We start from the raw sequence: 17,251 nt of genomic DNA, 5'->3' as shown, positions 1-17,251 counted from the left end.
GAGTTTTTCTAGCGCTCGGGAAGCGGCCAGGCCGGCTCTTCGGCAGCTGTTCCCTTGGCCTCCCCTTTATCTCCAGCATTGTGTTCACATCTGTTCCCCCCTCTGCCTGGTTTTAAATCACTGCTCAGCTCCACCGCTGCCAGGCGCGCGTTTCGTGCCGCCCAGCATGTCCCGTTTGGATGGGGATCCAAAAGCCATTTGCAAGCCTCCCCCCTTGCCTTTTTTTTTTATTTTTGCCTTATTTTTTTGTAATCCTCCTGAACCTGCCAGCGCTGCCACACTGTTTTCCCCTCCTCCCTTTTGGCCGTGGAGTTATCTTGGCTCTGGATACGTGTTCAGACACCTGGTTGCTGGCAGCGCAGGGCTGCATGCAGCTCTGTGATAGCGAAGGAGAGGCGAGCGGGATGCAGCCGGTGTCATCGTCACCCACCTTGGCTACCGGGATGTGCCGGTGGCCACTTGCTCCCATGTGGCCAGTGGCTTTATGGAGCCTGGCACTGGCATCAATCCCACCACCCACATCCCTCTGGCTTTGCCGAGGGTTTTGGCTGTGGCCAACCCCTGGTTTCGCTGGGGATTTGTATGGCAGAAAAGCGCAGCTTTGTACAGCATTGCCCAGAGATGCATTTAGGACAAGACATCACCATCTGTGGCTTTTTCCTTCCCCAGCAGAGAGCACTGCTCCTGGGCATGGCAATTTTGGTATAACACGGCAGCAAAAACCCCGGGGAGCAAACACAGAAGGGTACGTGGAGGGATGATGTTCGACTAACCGCACAGTGCTTCCAGAAAAAAATCCCCTTTCAGATCACAATCCTATCAAACAATCACACTATCAAAGACAGGGCTATATCCTTCCCCCAGGCAGTAACATAAAAACTTCCCAGGAAAGCCTGACTGATGCCTCCCCAGTCCCCTTCCACCCACGGTCTTTACAGAATCGCAAGCTGGGATGCCCACACATGTCACCTTCGATGGCAAAGGTTGCACCAAACAGACCAAATTCCCTTGGGAAGAGCCCCCTGCTCCTGCCTCCCCGAGCCCCTAAAAGAGGCCTTGGCTTCTGGACTCACCTCCGGCGGGACTGGCCAGAAAAATCAGCTCTAAAGGCCAAAAAAGAAGAGCGAGATTAAAGTATCAACTCTGAATTTATGCTCGGGACTTAAGGTTTAATAATGCAACAGAAAATCAATATTTAATAAGGCAAATGATGGAGAAAAACACTGAATGGGAGATGAGCTGCTGTTCATGTTTTCAAACATGTAGGTCTCAGAGGAGCCGGTTTGGCAGGATGGACACAGGACCAGATTGTCACGAAGAGCTGGCACACAGGACAACCCAGGTCCCACTGATTCCAGCTCTGGTGTCAAGGGGGCTCACGGGTCTTTTATTAAAGGACAAACAAGGAATTACTGCAGTGGTCGGAGTCCAAATACCCATGGAGAGAGATCAAATGCCGATGCACAAAGGGAACCGAGCAGCTGCCTCGCTAAACGGGCCCAGATTTGAGCTAGGGCTGGAGGCTGGGCTTGTAAAACATGGACAGCACACCCAAATTCAGGTTCCAAATGCACCGAGAAGACCTATTGAGGGATGGGGATTTCCTGACAAGCCGTGAGGGAGCACAGGGGCTCAAAGCAGACAATAAATCCCTGTCTGCCAAGCAGAAGATGAGGCGGTGTAGGTGGTTTAAGGGTGCAAAAGAGCAACAGGGGCATCAAACCCGGCTGGCACAGCGAGCGCGCATCCCTGGGCAGGACAAGGGATGCTGCAGGGATGCAGCTGCATCGGCGGGACGAGGGATGCTGCAGGGATGCAGCTGCGATGCTGGGGATGGATCGGCAGCTCTGCCTCCCTCCCCTGGAGCCTGGAGCAAACTGCAGCGACACGACACAGATGTCACCTGCGCCTTGTGCGAACCGACAGCCACTCCAGCAGCCAGGCTCTGCCGGCGCCTAGGAGCTGTCACATTTGGGGTGAGCCCCATGAAAACAAGATGAAGGAGCGAGCCTGAGGAGCAGATGCTCTGAGACATACAATCCTGCAGCCCCAGGACACCGCTTGCTTGAGCCGTACCCACCACACCTCTGCCACAAAACACTGACGCCTGATGCAGAGCAAACCATGCAACAAGCACTGCAATAATAAATGCCTATTGCAGCAGCCACCCCTCCCCATTTCCCTTCCCCACCGCCTGCACTAAACTTTTCCAGCCCTGATACAAGCTGCTATGCTGAAAAGGGAAGAATTTTCCCTTTTCCCACCTAGCTGATGGTGGGTGCTGCCTGGGGTTGCACCCCTGCCCCATCTCACTAAGTTTGGGGACTACAGATAGGTCCTAAAAATGAAACGGACTCTCACTTGCGTTGGCATCGGTGCTCAGATCTCTCCAGGGCAGCACAGTGAGCTCCGGTGCCCTTGGATGTTTGAAACCCCCTCCTCACACGCAGCGTGTGTCGGGTTGCCTGCCTGGCCCTTTGCAGCGTGGCAATAATTTGTAGCTGGTGCCGGGATCCTTCATGATGAAAGATGACATATAACTATAAAACGTTATCGCTCCGTAACAGCCACATGCTATAAAATGCCGGGCAGAAGGATCTGGAACTAGATGGAGGCAGCGCTTTAAATCCTTCCCTGCAGAGTTACCGACGCTAAAACAACAGACCCGCTCTCCAGAGCTCCGGCAACAGAGGGAGATCAAGCAAGACCCCAATAAAAACACCACAATCGTGGAATTAGGGTGAGTTTATACCGGCGTGACCTTCCTGTACTGACAACCCTGGGGTAGCTGTAGTACCGGCAACGCCAGTGACATCTCCTCCCATTCATCTCCTGCCGCGACTTTTGGCGGATGCTCCATGTTACTATAGTAACAATAAAACCCTGGTACCAATATTACACTACAACGAGTTGACTCTGCTCCCGCGATTACGATAACAATGCTGTTACTGTAGTAACATTACATTGGTGAGGTCTCACCGTTCTCCCCTTAATTTTATTGTCGCCAGATTAAATTGCAATAATGTTATTGAGCCGCCATTAGCGTCGCCATGGTAACAATAACATTAAGGTAGCGCTATCGCATTACAGTGGTCCAGCCGTTCCGCCACAAATATTTTAATGTAGTAAAACAAAAGAGATTACTGCAGTAACATTAAACTGCAGTGACCTCATTAAACCACCACCGGATTTATCACGCACAATGGTTCGGAAACCCTGCATGGTGGCAGGGAGATGCCCAAAGAGCATCCTCAAGGTGTGGATGCTGCTGTGCTGCTCTTTGGGGGGATTTGCCATGCAGGGGGTGAACAGGAGACCTGCAGACACCTCAAGTTCTTCTCTAGCCTGGCTTGGAGAGCCGTGGGCACCACAGAAAGGAATTAACAGAGCCGCTGGTGAATGTCTCGGGGTGAGGCAGTCGACCTCTCCCTGAAAGTCTTTGGAGAGGATGGGTGAACGGGGCTGCCGGGAGCTCGCCGGCTTAGAAAGGCTCAAAGAAGAGAACGCTCTTGTTTGCTAAAAAGAGAGGTGATCGGAGGGCAACCTTTGCGCATCTCCCGGGGAGCAGCAAAGAGAGACGCGCTGCGCTCGCCTCGCTGCCAACAAAAGCACACGCGGCTGCGGCCGGGGAGGTGGAATCGCGGGGCCGCGGGGGTGTCGGAAGTGGAAATGGTCCCAGCACCAGGGCACCGCGCTGCCGGCGGGGAAAGCAAAGGGTTCGTGTTGGTGCTGCTTATGGGAACCCCACCACACACGGGATTAAAGCATTAGCGGTTCACCGGGGGAGAAAAACAGTGAAATTCGCCACAGCGTTGGGGTACGCAGGAAGAAAAACATGAAGGGAATGAAAACGGTCTGTATGTCCTATGAATCACTGGTTCTTCCTTCCCCTTGCTCAGTTCCCTTGCCAAATATTATTTCTCCTTGGGAACAGCAAACATGGATGTGGCGGTGCCCGGCCTGCTCAAATCACGGCACGGAGGATTCCTTCCCTTCACCATCACTTCTCCATGACCAAGTTTCCCTCCGTCTAATGAGCGATTAATTCACTTAAGAACTGCTCATCTCCCCATCCCTCCTGCTCTTTGCTCCCCCAGGAAGGAGGATGCGCTGCATCCACATCCCAGTGGGATGCAGCGACCTGGCTCGCTCCTCCAGCGGAACGGGCACATAAATGGGGCAGCCGGGAGCAAACGCTTCCTGTACGGGATCTGCAATCTCTGCTTTCCTCCCCTCCCGTCCCATGATATAATTGCTAATTAATAATAACGTTTAGCTCTCAGATAGTGTGTTCCATCTTCAAAGACCTCTGTCGACATTAACGAATTAATCCTCGTCAACCCCCCCTGTGAAGTAGGTGACAATTATTATCTCTGCCTTGCAGATGTTAAATTGATTTTGCAAAGAGGTCAAGTGACTTGGGGGAGGCTGCCCGGTACTTGGTCACACTGTGAGGGAGCACCGAGGAGGTGATGGGTCCGCGTGGAGAATCGAGGGTTGGAAACGATGGGAGGGAGATGGAGAGAACCGATGGATGCGGGAGGAGGGGATGCTCCCAGCTGGCAGAACAAAACGGGGATGCAAAGCCAACAACTAGGACAGCGCGTGGGAGACCTTCAGTCCTCCACAACAGCCCGGATACAAAAGGAAAAGACGCTTTGACGGACGGACGGCGATTAGCAACAAAAGAGAGCCGGGGAAGGAACGCATCAGTCAAAGGAGCCGAGAGCGCGGGCGAAGCGAGGGAGGATTTCGATTGCGTGCCGCTGGTTCCCTCCCCTCCGCCGGTCTGGGGAGGCTCCCCCAGCTCTCTGCGTATTTTTTAGAAGGTATTATCTAAACCTGCTTTTGCTTCTGGAAAAGACAGCTGCTGTCATAGGGGAAAAGGTGCGGACACTCCAAAAAACCCACAGCAGAATGGGGTCAGGGGGTTTCTGCTGGGAAGAATCTTGATGCCCAGTGTGATAATCCAGCCCATGACTTCATACATGGCCAACATCTACACAACATTATGGCCACCAAGTTACCAAAGAGCCCTCGGGAAACCCATCTGCCCCTCCTCACCTCAGCACCAGTGGCTTTGGAGGTGGCATGGGACAGGCTCAGCCCCACAGGTCCCCAAAGCTCACAGATGGTGGGTGGTCAGGAAGGCTCTGAGCATCTCCATAACAAAAATAAAACGAGGCACAAGCAATGCATTCCCATCTACTGTTTTCCCTATGAGCCACCTCGATACCTTTGGACTAAAGTGATGATGACGGCGGGGACGGATCCTTCCTCCAGCCGCGTGAACTGCTCTCCTTCCACCCACGCACAAAAGCAACGGCAAAGAAGTTATCCTTATCCTCCCACGACTCCAAGGGGCTTATGGCATCAAAGGAAAATTAATTGCGCAGAGTTCGGCGCTTGAAACAAAGCCGGCTCGGGCGTCACAGCCCCACCGGTGGCTTTATCTCGCCAGCACACACCTTGGCGGTGATGGTCCCCGGTGTGTGGCGAGGTGCCACCGGCACCGCACGTGTGCCCCCCACCACCGGGACAGCCCCCCGACTCCGGCGGGCAGGTAATTAACTCCCTGACAAAGGCAGGGATTTGCAGATTAACCCGGGGCCTGGGAAAGAGTGGGAAAAAACTCATTTACACCAAACAAAAGGGGAGGGGTGATTAGTTGCTCCAATGACAACAGAAAGAGCCAGATAGGGCCAGGGAAACTGATAAAGAAGCGAGAAAGCCTAATATCCCCCAGTTGCCTGCCTTTCTATTTTTTTTTTTTTAAACTTCTTTCTTTCTTTCTAAGCGCTAAAATTCCACCATTTTCTATCATGCAAATTTGTGTGCCTAAGTGAGATTAAACTCCGGCAGGCACCCTGCCTCCTTCCCCAAGTCCATTTCCCACGCCAAGATAAGGGCGAACTTCCCTTAATGCATCTTACAAGGCAGTGGGAGTGTTTCGCAGGCGGCTTATTATCAATACAAATAAGAGCTTTGCAGACACCGTCTTCCTCCTTCCCTTCTCTTTTTTAAACCCAGGAACCCAAAGAACAGCTTAAATAGCTGAAGTGGCGGAGCAGGGAGATGGGGGAGATGCTGCTGCAGTGGGACTTGCTAAGGAAAGCAGAGCGGGGTACAGGAGAGGAAGGGACAGCATCACTCCTTGGAGGTCAATGGGACCTGGGTTTCTGCCTCCCTCCAAATTCAGAGCTGGCCTATTGCAAATAGGGCTTCCCTGGGTTTTGTCTGGTCTTACGGCAATTGTTCCTAAGGAAAAACAAGGGCAGGGACAACTTTCCAGATGCTGCAGATGACACGGGCGCTCCCCTAAGGTGTTTGATTTAGGTCCAGCTGTCATCTGGGAGCTGCTTCCCTGGGGAGATGCAGGTGCAAAGAACCTCTTTGTGCCTTTCGCAGCTCTGTTGTTGGCTGACATCGACCTGGCATGGCTTGACCCCATTTAGAGCTTTCCCCAAGAACAGCAGATCTGAGATTTGAAGCACTGAATGCCAAGGGTCTGTTGTCTCATTCCTGGGCTCATTTGTCCCACCTCAGCACAGAAGGAAGGAGAGATGCACCGACCTTCTATTCCTAGATCGGCAAAATCACCTTTTGTAACGGGATTTCAAGACTGACAAGTGTTTCTGAAAGCCTGACCGACAAGAAAAGGTGGGAGAAACGGGGCTGGCATCATTTCAGAAAGAAAGTGGCTAAGAGGCAACACGATAACAACCTTCCCAAAAGCTAAAGGTTGTTCCAAAGAGGACATTGATCAATTGTTCCCCACGTCCGTTGGGAATAAGCTGAGAAAAACTCCACTTCATTTGCAACAAAGAAGGTTTAAGTTAGATATTAGCTATACGTTTTCTAATTATAAAGCCAGCGAAGCGATAGAATAGATTGTCCAGGGAGCCTGAAGAACCTGCTTTGTTAAAGATTTTCAAGAATAGCTTGCACACGTGTTTGCCAGCAATGCCCGTGCCTCGTTGCAGGGGGGCAGGCTAAATTAGCTCTTGAGGTGCCTTCTACCCACCTATTTTGGGATCTCAGCCATCAATACAGCCAACCTTGAAATAAATGAGCAGCTCTTCCCTCACTGCAGCGTGGACATCCTTGGTTCCTGGAGGATTCTAGCTGATTTTCTCCTGCTGCTTAGGGCGACCATCCCCAACCCTCACACACTAAAACAAGCTCCTTCTCCCACTCTTATTCTCCTGACTTTTGCTCTTTTCCTGCACAGCACCACTTGCTGGACACCAGAATCCGCCAGCTCCTCGCTCCCTCCACCCTTGGCTATTTCTTTCTTCAAATTTGGGAAGGGAAAGAGGGATTCATGGCATGGGGTGAGGGTTTGTTTTAAAGGGGAGATCTCCTTTCCCATCTCCTCTCATCACTTCTTCTCCTTTCCTACCATGTGCTTAACTCGGCACATCCCCAAAACCCAGCGCCAGGACACCCTGCTTTCCTGGGAGGGAGAGCTAAGTGCCGCTTCCCACTGAACGCCTTTTACGACAGGATTAGACCAGATTATGTATTTAATAGGCCCATTTTCCAAGGCAGGAGAGTTAATCCTGACAGCCAAATTTAAATCAGGGTCGTTAAGGCAGGCTTCTCATTAACTGGACATGATATTCACTTTCATGTCCTGCTCCAGCACGTTCCTGCACATGATGCTCTTGTCACCTTCCACCTGAGAACAGGATGGGTGAGCCAAGCAATAGCTCTCAAAATTAGGGGACCTGCTCCTGAAAACTGGTATTTTTTGTTGGTAGCAGCAAAGATATTCAGCAGTTACAGGACTGAGCCCATCACTAAATCCCCCAGCACTTAACTGTACTGCCGCAAGGAGTTAAGACATGGTATTTTCCTCCACTACCCAAACATCTCTTCCTAATGATACAGCAAGACACAGGAGGGATGAACCTGGATGTTGATGATACGGAAAATTTAGGTCAGGAAACGGGAATCAGAAGAGAAGAGACAGAAATTGTCCTGCACCGCGCCGGTGCCTGATAGCGACTTCAGAACTTGCGGGTGATCGACTTTGGCTTAAGAAACTCAGGCAGGTAATAACAGATTGCAAGATAAACAGCAAGGAGCCGGGTTGGCGACACAGCCGCTTTCTCTCTGCGGTTAATGGAGATGGAGAAAGTCCGGCTCTGTTTAGTTTGCTTGATTGCTCGAAGAGGAAAGAGAAAACAGAAGGGGAGGAAGCGGAGAAAATAAAGGTCCTGGGTTTGGGTTTTTTTCCCCCTACTATTCATTAGGCTGTCAATAACGCTCAGGCCTGGCATATCGACGGCGGATTAGCTCAACCTGACTCTGTGTACAAGACCAATGCCTTTTTAACCCAGCTTGTTTCCAAATCAATACACCCATCAGCATTCGAAAATTAGCCCGAGACGAGATTCCAATACTCGAGCTGGTGTGTCATGCTAAGAGGGCTCCTGGCCAAATCACAGCAGGAGGAGGAAAAAGGGTTGCTAGGAAGGGATTAGAAATCTTCCATTAATCTTCCCCGAGGCTGCCTCCCTTAGAGCACAGTGGGTCCCCTATGTCCCACCACGCAGGCTCCCCCTTGCCCAGCACACGTCCCCATCGCCTCCCACAGCAAGGACACAAGAGTTATCTTGCGTGGACATCCATCTGCTCCACCATCACATCTGGTCATGCTTGTGGTGGTCAAGCAGATGGATATACGTCTGGTCATGCTTGTACATCACCTCTTGAAAGCCCAGGAGCTCTTGAGAGCTTGCCGAAAACTATGCACCCACTCCACCGCCCCATGCCAGCCTCCCTCCTCCTCTTCCTCCTCGCAGGGGGACAGAGTTTCAACACACAAACACATATTGTTGCTAGGCATACACACACCCCCGCAAAGTACACAAATCTGCCAGCTCTCTCTTTTCTACCCAACGCAAGTTTTACTTCAAGCATTGCCTCCAGCATGGAAAACAAAATAATCCCATCAAAATACAGGAGCAACAACAACAACAAACAGCGACGTGGGTTTGCCAGTGACTACTTCGGGAGGTGGAGCTGCCTGATTCAGAGCCCCGTGACTACTCCAGGAAAGCTGGATAAATGCGATTGCAAATGTCTGGGCGCTGCCCAACTTCATTTGGACTCTCCAAGCCTGTTGATAACCCTCTACATTTGCACCAAGTTGTCTAACATATATGCAGCTCAACATAGGAACAATGGGAGGAGAAGACACCTTAGCAAAAGGCATGAACAGAAATCAAAGCCCCACGCCCAACCCCTCTACAAATCCCCTTCTTCTTACCTTGCACGATGAGATGGACACGCGATGTCTTGGGGTGATTGTCTGTCTGCACGGAGCAGGTGTAGGGGCCCTCATCATACACATCCACGTCTTGGATCTGGATGCTGTACTGGGTCTTGGTGTTGGCCAAGAGCACCACCCGAGGGTCCAAGCACCACTTGTCATTGCCAGCATAGAGGATGCTGCTGCGGTTCAGCCAGGCCACCCGGGTGACTCGGTTATCCACGGAGCACCTGGGGAGAAGCAGAGAGGTGACCCATCAGAACAGTGTCCTCCCTTCCCCAGCCTCTCCTGCTCCTCTTGGCACTGCTTTTAGCTTTGCTGCCGGTTTCAGAGACCAAGTGCTTTCAGTGCTCAGGGCACCGACATCCATCTAAACTGCTGGCTCCAGGGATTTGCCCCAGAGCTTCACTGTGAGTTCAGATGTAGAGAGGTCAGAGCCACTCAGCACCAGCCACCAAAGGACCTTTCACCCCTCCCATTCATCCTTTGCAAAATCAGAGACAATCAGAGCCGAGCAAAGATCACCATCCTGAGTCCAAACCACACTTTTTTGGTGGGATGGAGGTTGCTGCCTCTTGCCCAAACCCATCGCTTGTCATTCTCTCCATACACCTTCGTAACCCTGCAGCCAGACAAAGAAATGCAAAGCTGGGAAAGCAGCTCACTCTGCTTCACAAGGGAGCAAGGAAAGTTTATCTCGGGAGAAAGCCGGCTCTAAGAGAGAAACCTTGAGCTTCCCACCATTTGTCCCTTCCGTCAGCTCTTCCTTCCCTACCCGTCATCTGCATTGTTGCTTCTCCCTCACTCACCCCAGCCAAGCATTTCACCCATCAAGTGACATTTGGGAGGCAGAGATCTTCTATTTCCAGCCTCATTAGGGAACTGAGCCCTCCCCAGAAGACAACACAGCACAAAACTAGAAAAGACTTTGCTCCTGAAGGGGATAATTTTCCTGTCTGCATTAGCAGGGGTCAGTCTTGCTCCCACCAAAGGATTACAGAGCTGTTAGGACTTGGCTGCACTTTGCTGGATGCCGGTGATGGAGGATAATGTCCCTGCAATAAAAGCACTCTCGGCCTCAGATCAACCGTTTATATTCTCCCCAATCTACTCCATTACTTGTGCAGTGGCTGGGATGCAAATTAACTTTGGAAGCACCTAAAAAAAGAGCAGGGCAGCCTCTGGGAGGTCTCGCACGGTAACATCAATGAATGCAAGGGGTTTAATGGGCTACACATGCCAGACTGTGGTGGCAGGGGAGTTAACACCAAGGATGGATGTATCTGTGGGATGCAGACTTATCCACTGTGTCCACTACTGATGCCAGCAAAGACACAGGCACCCATCTGGGGACAAGCTGTCTTGTCTCATCTAGAATCTTTGTGGAGGTATCTCTTTGGCCACAGTGATTAGAGAAAAAGCCTTGATAACCCACTCAGCCTCAGAACGCAACATTTGGAGGTTAGGGATGGTGGATCCCCATAGGGTGACTTTGTCTAAGGCAAAGATGGGTGCTGTGATTTGCTAGGCAAGCACCCAAGTTACCGCACCATCCTCCCTCTCTGGTGTGAAAAACATCCGATAAATTAAACAATTTTACTGCTGTTCCGTAATGATATTACGATAATAATAAATTAAATGTGAGCACATTTTTATTATCTACATTAAAAAAAGCAATAGATTCAGTCTGGGCTGAACACCAAGAACCCGGCTCTTGCTCTCAGCTGCATTACAACTTGAGCTAAAACTGAGAGTTTAGTTGCTTCAAGTTGAACAAAACTTGAGATTCCTTCCCAAAGGACAGGTTTGGGATATTGTACTCTGGAGCTCAGCTGAAATTACAGGAGGATATTTGGCGCAATGCCATGAAATATGCTCCTGCGGTTGCAGCGAGCAGCACGTCTGCACAAGCACAGGGGGTGTCCACCCTCCAAAACTATATTACCAAAAAGGATGCGGCAACGAAAAACCAGATGTGGCTTGAATTTCCTGGACTGGCCCCTTCCACAGAGATTATTGCTAAGGACCTGTAAGCAGGCTGAACGAAAAGTATAGATTTCCTCTCTCTTCCATGCCAGTTTTTTTTTGTGAAATGCATCAGCTTGGAGATCCCTGGATAATAATGGAGCCAGACAGTGTGTAATCCAAGCATTCCATCTATCACATGGGCATTTAAGTGCTTTTGAAAAGCAGCGGGGTTCAGGTAACGCATGAGGCAACAGTGAAATAAGTGCTTTCGCCCTTCACAGCACCCGGTCACAATCTCTTCTTATTGCATAGACATGCTTCTCTGTCCCTGGGATCGGAAAGCTTCAAGTTGTTATTTTATTTTCTTCCCTACCTCTATAAGCTCCCAGGCTTATATATATGTATATGTAATAAAGTGCAAAAACAGCTCCCGGGAAAGACGCTCTTTACCTTTTGGATACGATGTGCTATTTAGGGGACGGCAGGTCATGCTCCTACCCGAGCTCCTTCCACCTCCCCTGTGTTAAACCCTCACACAAGCACTGGTCGGGGTCCTGGTGGCCACGGCTTTTCCAGCCCCTCCATCTGCTCCCGTTCCCTCCTCCAGCAGCCCGGCGCGGGGATGGGATGCTCTGCTTTCCCCCACGCAAGCAGCCGAGTGGAAAAACTTTGGCTTCGGTCAGGAAACCAGGCTCTGAACACAGGTGGAGAGCAAAGCCACCCCTGAGCCTTCAGCATCCTCCTTCTTACCCCCCGAGATGCCCCCACCACCTTTCGTTGTGATGTGCCAGGCAGGGAGGGGAGAGACAGGTCCCCAAGGTGATGGAAAACAGCGCTTTGCCTCCAAAAAGACAATGTAAAAAATAATGAAGCGCAGATGAGGTAATTTTCTCACTCAAGATCCTTAATCCTTGTTATGTTCCTGCTCGGAAAGCAAGGCCTGCTCATCCAGGGAGATGAAAAACTGCTGCCTGTCAGCATGAGGAGGGGATGCTGCTGCTCCCTGCCTGTCTCCATCTGAGTCCCAAGCCTCGGGGTTTCTGCTCCTGGAGGTGGGAGAGCTGCTCGCTCACCAGCGCTGCACCATGGCAGGGTGGGCAGCGCTGTCTGCAGAGAGATGCAGCTCCCCACGCTGCACCAGACCCTCCGCTCCCTGCTGGGGGCACCTCAACACCACCACGAGCGCCCCAGTTTGGGCATTTTAACAGCTGATGCACCAAAGGCAAAAGCCGCCTGTGTGCATCTTTACATCTTCCATACTCATCCCGACCTGCCTGCTCGTGCCCTTGTCCCGCTCCCCCTGGGCACGACCAAACCGCAGCCCCCGCAATCAAATCTCAGGAATAAATAAGCAGCAAGGGTCCCAAAGCCGAGTGCCCGGTACCTTCCTGAATTTTTGGCGTGAACACAGAAGGCACACGCCAGCAATGACATACCTTCCCAAAATTCTCTCTTTGCTTTCACGAGTTTGCACACAAAACATGACAGGAGAGGAGGTGGCCCGGCAGCAGGGGGGAAGGAGGTTTTTAATTATTGAAGTGTAGTAATTGGCACGCAACATTTCTTCTTTTTTTTGTTGCCTCTTATGCAGATCACCCGTGTTCCAGAGGGCTGGGCTGGAGAGCACAGATTGCCTCAACGCAGCAGGACACACAAGAAATGAATAATGTTAATTAGAACTGAAAAGAGCTCCGCGAAATTATCAACCTGACTGTCGCTTTTGTTGCAATTATCAGGGCACAAGCTCCATCCCGGGGAGGTGGGGACGGGGCTACGCTTGGCTCAACCCAGCAAACTTGGTGGCCCAAACTGGGGCTGTGACCAAGCTGAGCATTCCCAGGCTCACTTCTTCTACTACCACCTAATTTTTACCGCATCTTACCCTAGAAAAACCCTGTTTTGTTCCCAGCATCTCCCATCCCAGGCAGCACCTTCCAGCCTCCGCACCATCAGCCAGGCGATAAATGATCAACCAAACCAGACCCTCGCCGGAGGCTGGAGCTCTGCAGCTCAGATTTATTTCTGTGATTATCGCGTTTTATTGTTATTTATTAGGATTAATTAAAGGCTGGGCTGTGAACAACTCAATCCCGTTCAGGCACAGTCCCATCACTCTCATAGACTTTCCTATGATGTTCATGCAACAGGAATTTGGCTGTTAACTCCTGAGCAAAGGGACACCCAGGGTTGGATTGTCCCACGCTTCTGGCGACACGTATTGACCACGATGCCATTGTTATCATAGAAAAAGTGGTCTGGAAGCCTTTTTACTAAAAAATATTAAGCCAAAACCTTCACTGCCACAGCCCAGCCTGGTTTCCCTCTCCTTTGCTGTATTGGGTTAATTCACGCACCAGCAATTTCCACCAGTCCAGCCCTTCTTCGGCAGGATTTATAGCATCTGCTCCCTTTCCGTGCACATATAGACTGCGTACGCTCGCTGCGGCGCTGTATGCTCGCATCCACGCTGACATGCAGCGCTACCCTACGTGCTAAAATGACAGAAAAAGCTTTTTTTCCCAGGTTTTTTGTGCATGTGACACATGTGTGGCGAATGTCGCGCTTCCTCCATCCCGATCGTCCTAACCCTCAGCTCTAACATAAGCTGAAGGGCACCCCTGAGCTCCCGCTGATGTGACACCACCAAAGACGCGGCCCCGAGGGCTTTTTCACACCACGGGAGCAAAAAGCCGCTTCCCTGCATGGGGAACCTGCTGCCTGCCCAGGTAGGAGCCAACCCAATGATTAACTTGGCAGCGGGGTCGGGCAGCAAAGGGGGGACCCCGCTGGGGCTGGAATCTATCTCCCGTCCCACCGCAGCAGCAGCCGGAGCATCTCCAAAGGCTGCGGGGGCGAGGAGGTGCCCTCAGATCAGCTGCTGCCCCGGAGCCTCTTCAAAAATCATGCTGAGCTGGTCAAAAGCAGCGCTCAGAAGTGGAAAATAGAAATCCTTTTGTGCTTCTTCCCCCCTGGCTTCTCTTCCCTGCTCGGAGTTTCATCTCGGTTCTTGCAGGAGGAGTTGGGGCTCTGGACTGGGAGGTCCTGCCTTTCCCAATGGCTTCACGCTGCAAGCTGCAGCAAAACCCTGCAAATCCCTGCCCTTCATTTCTGCCCTCTGCAAGGCTTTAAAGATTCTGGCACCTCCTTGCTGGGAAAGGTGAGATAACACATGTTTGTAAAGCACCTGATCTCTGCAATTGAAAGTTTATACATGCAAATGATTCGCACTAATTACATTAATAATAATATCCCGGGCTCGAAAATATCCACCTTGGTTCATTGCCCGGGATTTGCAGAGCTGCAAACAACTCCCAGTATGATGCCTTAGATGAGCTTATTGGCAAATACCACGGAAACCGGACTGGGGAGGAAGGATAGGCTGCAAAAAGAGACAGAGCTCCCACTTTGCAGCCTGCTGACCTGGTGCAAAGCGGGTACAGGGGAGTCAAGAGATGAATGAGCATCTCTACAAGTGCCCAGCACCCCTGTGGTCCTGGGAAATCCCCCGTCAGCACCCCCGACAGCCAGGACTGGTGCAAAGCAGGCAGGTTGCGATGCTGCAGGGACGGCTTGTCTGGAAAAGTCTCTCTCTCTCTGCAATGCAGCAGCGCGCCAGCACCTTTCCAAGTCCCCTGCTCGCCTCATCCAGCCTTTCTATTTATCCTCCTATTGTCTCTGCTAACAACGGGGGCTCTCTGCACATCTATAGCATCTACCAGCCCGGCATCTCGGAGCGTGCCACAAAACACCAATGAGGGCAGCGGCTCCCAGGCCGCACGGTGAGGGAACGTGTCCCCAAGGCGGGTTCCCACCCCGTGGCATGTTGCTGCTGGCCCATCTGCTTGGGCGCCCTCCAAAAGCGCTAATGTCCCCGGGAAAAAGGGGGTGACGCCGGCACCCAACTGCCCGTCAACAGCTGTGCGGGGACATGGCCAGTTTACTAATGAAATGCCACCCCGCCGGGACGCTGCGCTGAGCTCGAGGGATGTTGTGTTCCTCCTGGTTTTCTCCTTTTTCACCCAAAAAATGGCTCTGGGGGCTCCTGGATGCCAGCAGGGAAACAGGCTCGGTGAAAGTCACCCCTTGCCCAGCGCTCTTCCAGAGCTGCCTCCTAAAGGGTTGTCTACTCTGAGATCTCTCCCTGCTATAACCTGTTGTCTAAAAGAATGCTCCTTTGCCACCTGCAAGCCCGCAGATTGAGCCATTCAAGACACCCCAACTCTCCATCCTTCCCAGCATCCCCCCCTCCTCCTCCAGCCCAGCGCTGATGCTCCTCCAGGCTGAATCCCAGCTCAAACACAAGCTGTGTCCCCCATCCCAAATAAATCCCAGTTCTGCTTTGCACAATTGACACTAATGGCCCGGGAATAAAGCGATGCCATCTACCCCGACGGTCTGCAAAGGAGCGCGTTTAACTCTGCACACAGGCAAGGGACCGCTGGGCTTGACTGCACTGAAAATGTATTCGCGAGGAAGCGATGCACTTAACTTATTACAAGTGGGAAATTATCACTAAAGTGGCTTTTTCTCAGAAGTTGAGGCACAAAACGAAGCGGCAAGGGGTGAGGGCTCTCTGCCAGGACTGCGGAGCGGAGGGAGCAGGAGCTGGATGCTAAATGATGCTGCGGGTCAAGAGGAAGCAGGACAGGAGGAATAAAGGGCATAAGGGAGCAAAAAGTGCTGCAAACAGGGATGGGGACAACACGGGGAAATGAACCCAGGGAAGAGCAGGAGATGGGGTATCGGGTTTTTAGAATGCTGGCAGAGCTCTCCAGTAGCCCAACATGGCTGCAATGGGGAGATGGGGGGAATTCACACTGGTACTGCACGTAGCTGCCCAATCAGGTTTACCTGTAGCAAATCTGTTCTTACTACACGCTATCTACATAATGAGAATAAATGCAGGTCATCACATCACCTCCCAACACCGCTTCTCCCTCACGCTCCTAATTGCAACTTCACCGCAACACCCAAGCTCATATCGCTCCTGCTGGCAGATGGACAGAAAGAGGACGATGAGAAAACGCTTAAAATAAAGACTGAGAGGTGGTCCGGGCAATACAAGCCTGCATGGGAGGAGCAGAATGAGTCCCCAAGCCTTGCAGTGCCACCAGGTGATGGGGAGAGGACCCTTCCCTTGGGCAGAAGAAGCTTCCCCATGCAAGGTCACAAAGACCCAGACAAGAAGCTCACCTGTGCGTGTTGCTCAGACATCTCCTCACAGAAGCCAGCTCCCTAGCAAGAACCTTCTTACAGACATTCCAAACCCACCACACAGCCAGATCATCACCAGAAGGTCATTTGCCACATGACCATAACATGAACCACCTTGTCTCGTGACCTCCCATCATGACGGGATGGGATGTGTCTATGAGAGAAGGTGCTGGAGGGGATGCTGGTGACACAAGGGATGTGGGGAACCAAGTAAGGGGAGAGGATGGACAGAAGGGACGTCAAGGATGGAAATACAACAGAGCCAAAAGCAACGGGACCTTCTCCAGCCATACACCAATACCCTCTCCCCATTTATAAAATGGCACTAATGAGACTGAAAACAAGCAAGGGAGGGAGGGAAAGGACCCTTCCCAGCACAGACCCCCCCTTCCCTCCCCTCTCCCCTTGAGGACATCATCCTTAAAATATATTTCATTTCACAGCTGCATTATGGTACCACAAAATCCTGCGAATCCAATTTAAGAACAGATTACCTCCTCACTTACTTCATTTGAAGCAATTACATGTTAATTTTCATTGAGACCAGCCTAATGCATACCAATCTGATGCTGCAATCTCATTTGAATACTTGAGGGAACGCTAGTTGGGCTCCGGGCTCTGGAGGCTCATATTTAAAGGGCCACTTCACATTCCCTTTCCCTTTTCCCCCGGTTATTTACGCTTTTCGGCGCACTTGTGCTGCTCCCTCCCTCCCTTCCCAGCGTTCCCAACAGCTGGTACCACTTGTGAGACCAACTAAAAAAAGCCAAGTAAGTTTTGCGGAACGAT

At 51.6% G+C, this 17,251-nt stretch overlaps 1 protein-coding gene across 5 annotated transcripts in view; it reads right to left on the bottom strand.

Annotated features, from left to right (window-relative positions):
• Window positions 1–17,251, bottom strand: part of LOC102087654 (protein CEPU-1) — a 282,001-nt gene that overhangs the window by 32,027 nt on the left and 232,723 nt on the right. For all 5 annotated transcript variants that reach the window (XM_065040473.1, XM_065040474.1, XM_065040477.1 and 2 more), the window contains one exon: window positions 9,278–9,510. In XM_065040473.1, coding sequence (XP_064896545.1) covers window positions 9,278–9,510 — 233 coding nt within the window. The remainder of the gene's footprint in view (window positions 1–9,277; window positions 9,511–17,251) is intronic.

Source organism: Columba livia, chromosome 24 (assembly GCF_036013475.1).
Source record: "Columba livia isolate bColLiv1 breed racing homer chromosome 24, bColLiv1.pat.W.v2, whole genome shotgun sequence".
NCBI lineage: Eukaryota > Metazoa > Chordata > Aves > Columbiformes > Columbidae > Columba > Columba livia.
Note: the sequence above shows the minus strand (reverse complement) of the source record. Positions and strands in the feature narration are given on the sequence as shown.